At 40.8% G+C, this 2,559-nt stretch overlaps 1 protein-coding gene across 1 annotated transcript; it reads right to left on the bottom strand.

The window, feature by feature from the left end:
- Positions 1-233: 233 nt before the first annotated feature.
- Positions 234-1,391, bottom strand: LOC132389066 (N-acetyllactosaminide beta-1,3-N-acetylglucosaminyltransferase 3-like). The gene has a single exon (XM_059961478.1). It carries the CDS (start codon positions 1,389-1,391, stop codon positions 234-236), a length of 1,158 nt encoding a protein of 385 aa, XP_059817461.1.
- Between the last annotated feature and the right edge of the window lie 1,168 nt (positions 1,392-2,559).

Here is a 2,559-nt window from a genome sequence, read left to right as displayed (position 1 = left end):
TGCTCCTGTCTATATTGTAATGTCATTATGGGTGCAGTCAGAATTAGGCTGAGTGATGACACCTAATATCTTTACAAACATTTGTAGAATGTAGAAAGGCGCCAACCTTATGAATTAATGAATCCTCCAATATAATTTAGGAATTAACCTTCTTACATTGCATAAACAACTGATTAACAAACACATGTTACAAACTGCATTCCATTCTAACAGTTGCTACATTCTCCCATGACTCATGTGGTCCTTTCCGTGGATGCAGACGTCTGGGGAGCATGAACACACTTCAGATTAGCATCATGCACTGCATCCCACAACAATAGCATTTCAAAAGTCCGGATACGGTGCACTAGCAGCAACTCACGGTAATAGCAAGGATTGAAAGATTCATCTTGGGTAGAAGGAACACTAAATCCAGCTGTCCTAAATCCGCTATGGTGATGTGGGGCTAGTCCAGCCTTGGCCAGATACATCCCAAAAAATACATCATCAATGGGGTACAGTTCAAGGTCTTGGGCTATGTGGAAAATGATGTGAGCTGTATACACAGACATGAGTATGCCCGCTCCACTAATGTATGGTGGGTAAAACTTGATGGTGGTCAATATTTCTGGTATATAATACTTACTCGACTTCTGGCGTTTGGGCCCAAACCCATAAATGAGTCGGCCCATAAACAGGTGTTGCTGAACCTTCATGCCAAGCAAGTAGTCAACCATGTTATCGGTGTTGACAAAGGCATCATCATCTGCACTAAAGATGAATTTAGCACTAGGGCAAAATTCACTGACCCACTGCAGCAACTTGTATTGTTTGAGGGTGAGGTTGTAAAAGGTATCCAAGAAATCCCATTGTAGTATATCTCTGTATTCTCTGTTTTCCATGGCTAACAGCTGATTCAATTTCCTATTTTCATTTTGGTCAGAAGAGACACCAGAAATAAAGACTCTCTTAATTAGGACCCCATTGAATTCGCGTTCTTTGCCCCAAGTCTTCCTTATCATTTCCCACCGATCCTGATTGAAAGGGTGAGATTTGATCACCAGCAGCAGGAAGACATTCTGAGATCCTTCTCGACCACCACATTTGTCTGGAACATTTTGAATCATGTCAAATTCTCGACAGTGTTTATACATCAAGTAGTTTTTTATGTGCTCTTTCTCTTGATGAAATGAGGACAGGTGCACCAATGTCGTGTTCGCGTGGCACTTTGGCTTGAGCACTGATTCAGTTGCATCACCAGTAACAACCTTGGGCAGGTCATTGCGATGAACAGTTTCTGCAACAACATCAGTCTCTCGACATTGGTCATTATCCCAGAACATGAAGAACAATCCCAGAGTAATCAGAACACCCAGCACTACTTTCTCATGGAATCGCCGATGTCTACTCATCTTTCACCTGAAGTACAGAAAAAAAATTGATTAATTCAAAGAAATCTTTACATTTCCATGATGCTTGAGAAGAATGGGAAGTTTAAGCTGTAATAAAGTTCACTAATGCTTTGTAATATTGACCCCAAAATGTTGGTGAGGTAAGGAATAGGCAGAGCCCTACCCGCTGCTGAAAGTTTAATTAACCTGAAGCATTCCATCCCAGCAGAAAAACAAATCTACCTATAGGATATCATCTCTGTCATTAAACTGAAAGTCGCATAGTTTATTTCTGGGCCTTAAAGGTATATGATTCCAAAGGCTTTATTCCACCTCGCTTCACAGCTCTCATCACTCCTCTCGGGGCTTAAACTGAGCTGGGCCAGACATAGAGCAATATAGCAGAATGCAGGGATTTTTGCCCATGATGTTGCACTGACCTTTTAATCTGCTCCAAGATCAATTGATCCCTACTCTCTCAAATAGATGTCCATTATTCTTTCATCCATGTGTCTATCTAAAAGCCTCTTAAATCTCACTGATACATCTACCCTTATCACTTCCCAGGCTGTGCATTCCATACAGCCACCATTTTCTTTTTGTTAAAATAATACTACTTCTGACAAACCCCTATACTTTTCTCTAATCAGCTTAACATCATGCCCCCTGATATTAGTCATTTCTGCCCTGGGGAAATGTTGTTGGCTCTCCATTCTATTCATGCCTCTTATCAGCGTTTTCACTTCTATCAAATCAACAGTCCCCAAACCACCCCCCCCCCCCCCCCATCTTTGCTCTAAGAGGAAGGTCCCAACTCGGTCACCATTCAGGTTGAGTTCACAGGTTACTGATACTATAGAAGATGATGTATTATTGACCATTGATTAGTAACTGAATATATGGCAGTGCAGGGAAGGTAACGTGTTAGTACAGCTACTGAAAGCATCTGATTTTCGTGGTATTTCAACCTGGTTTATGTATACCTACAATAGGAGAAACAAAGAGAAGTATACTCAAGGAACTTGGCTTTTTGCTTCTATCTTAACCAGAGAATTGTATTCTGTTACGCATCCCGTAACTGGATCACTTACCAGCAAAGATAGAGAGGTCCGTTGAAGTCTGATGGCATTACTTTAAAAAGTTTTTTATTGATAAAGGGGCACAAAAATAAGGTTTTTATTCAGGTAAT

This window comes from Hypanus sabinus, unplaced genomic scaffold, assembly GCF_030144855.1.
Source record: "Hypanus sabinus isolate sHypSab1 unplaced genomic scaffold, sHypSab1.hap1 scaffold_47, whole genome shotgun sequence".
Taxonomy (NCBI): Eukaryota; Metazoa; Chordata; class Chondrichthyes; order Myliobatiformes; family Dasyatidae; genus Hypanus; species Hypanus sabinus.
This window is presented reverse-complemented; position numbering and strand designations above follow the sequence as displayed.

Excerpts from the sequence above, each read along its gene's own strand:
- LOC132389066 (XM_059961478.1), bottom strand. The coding sequence starts at position 1,391 with ATGAGTAGACATCGGCGATTCCATGAGAAAGTAGTGCTGGGTGTTCTG.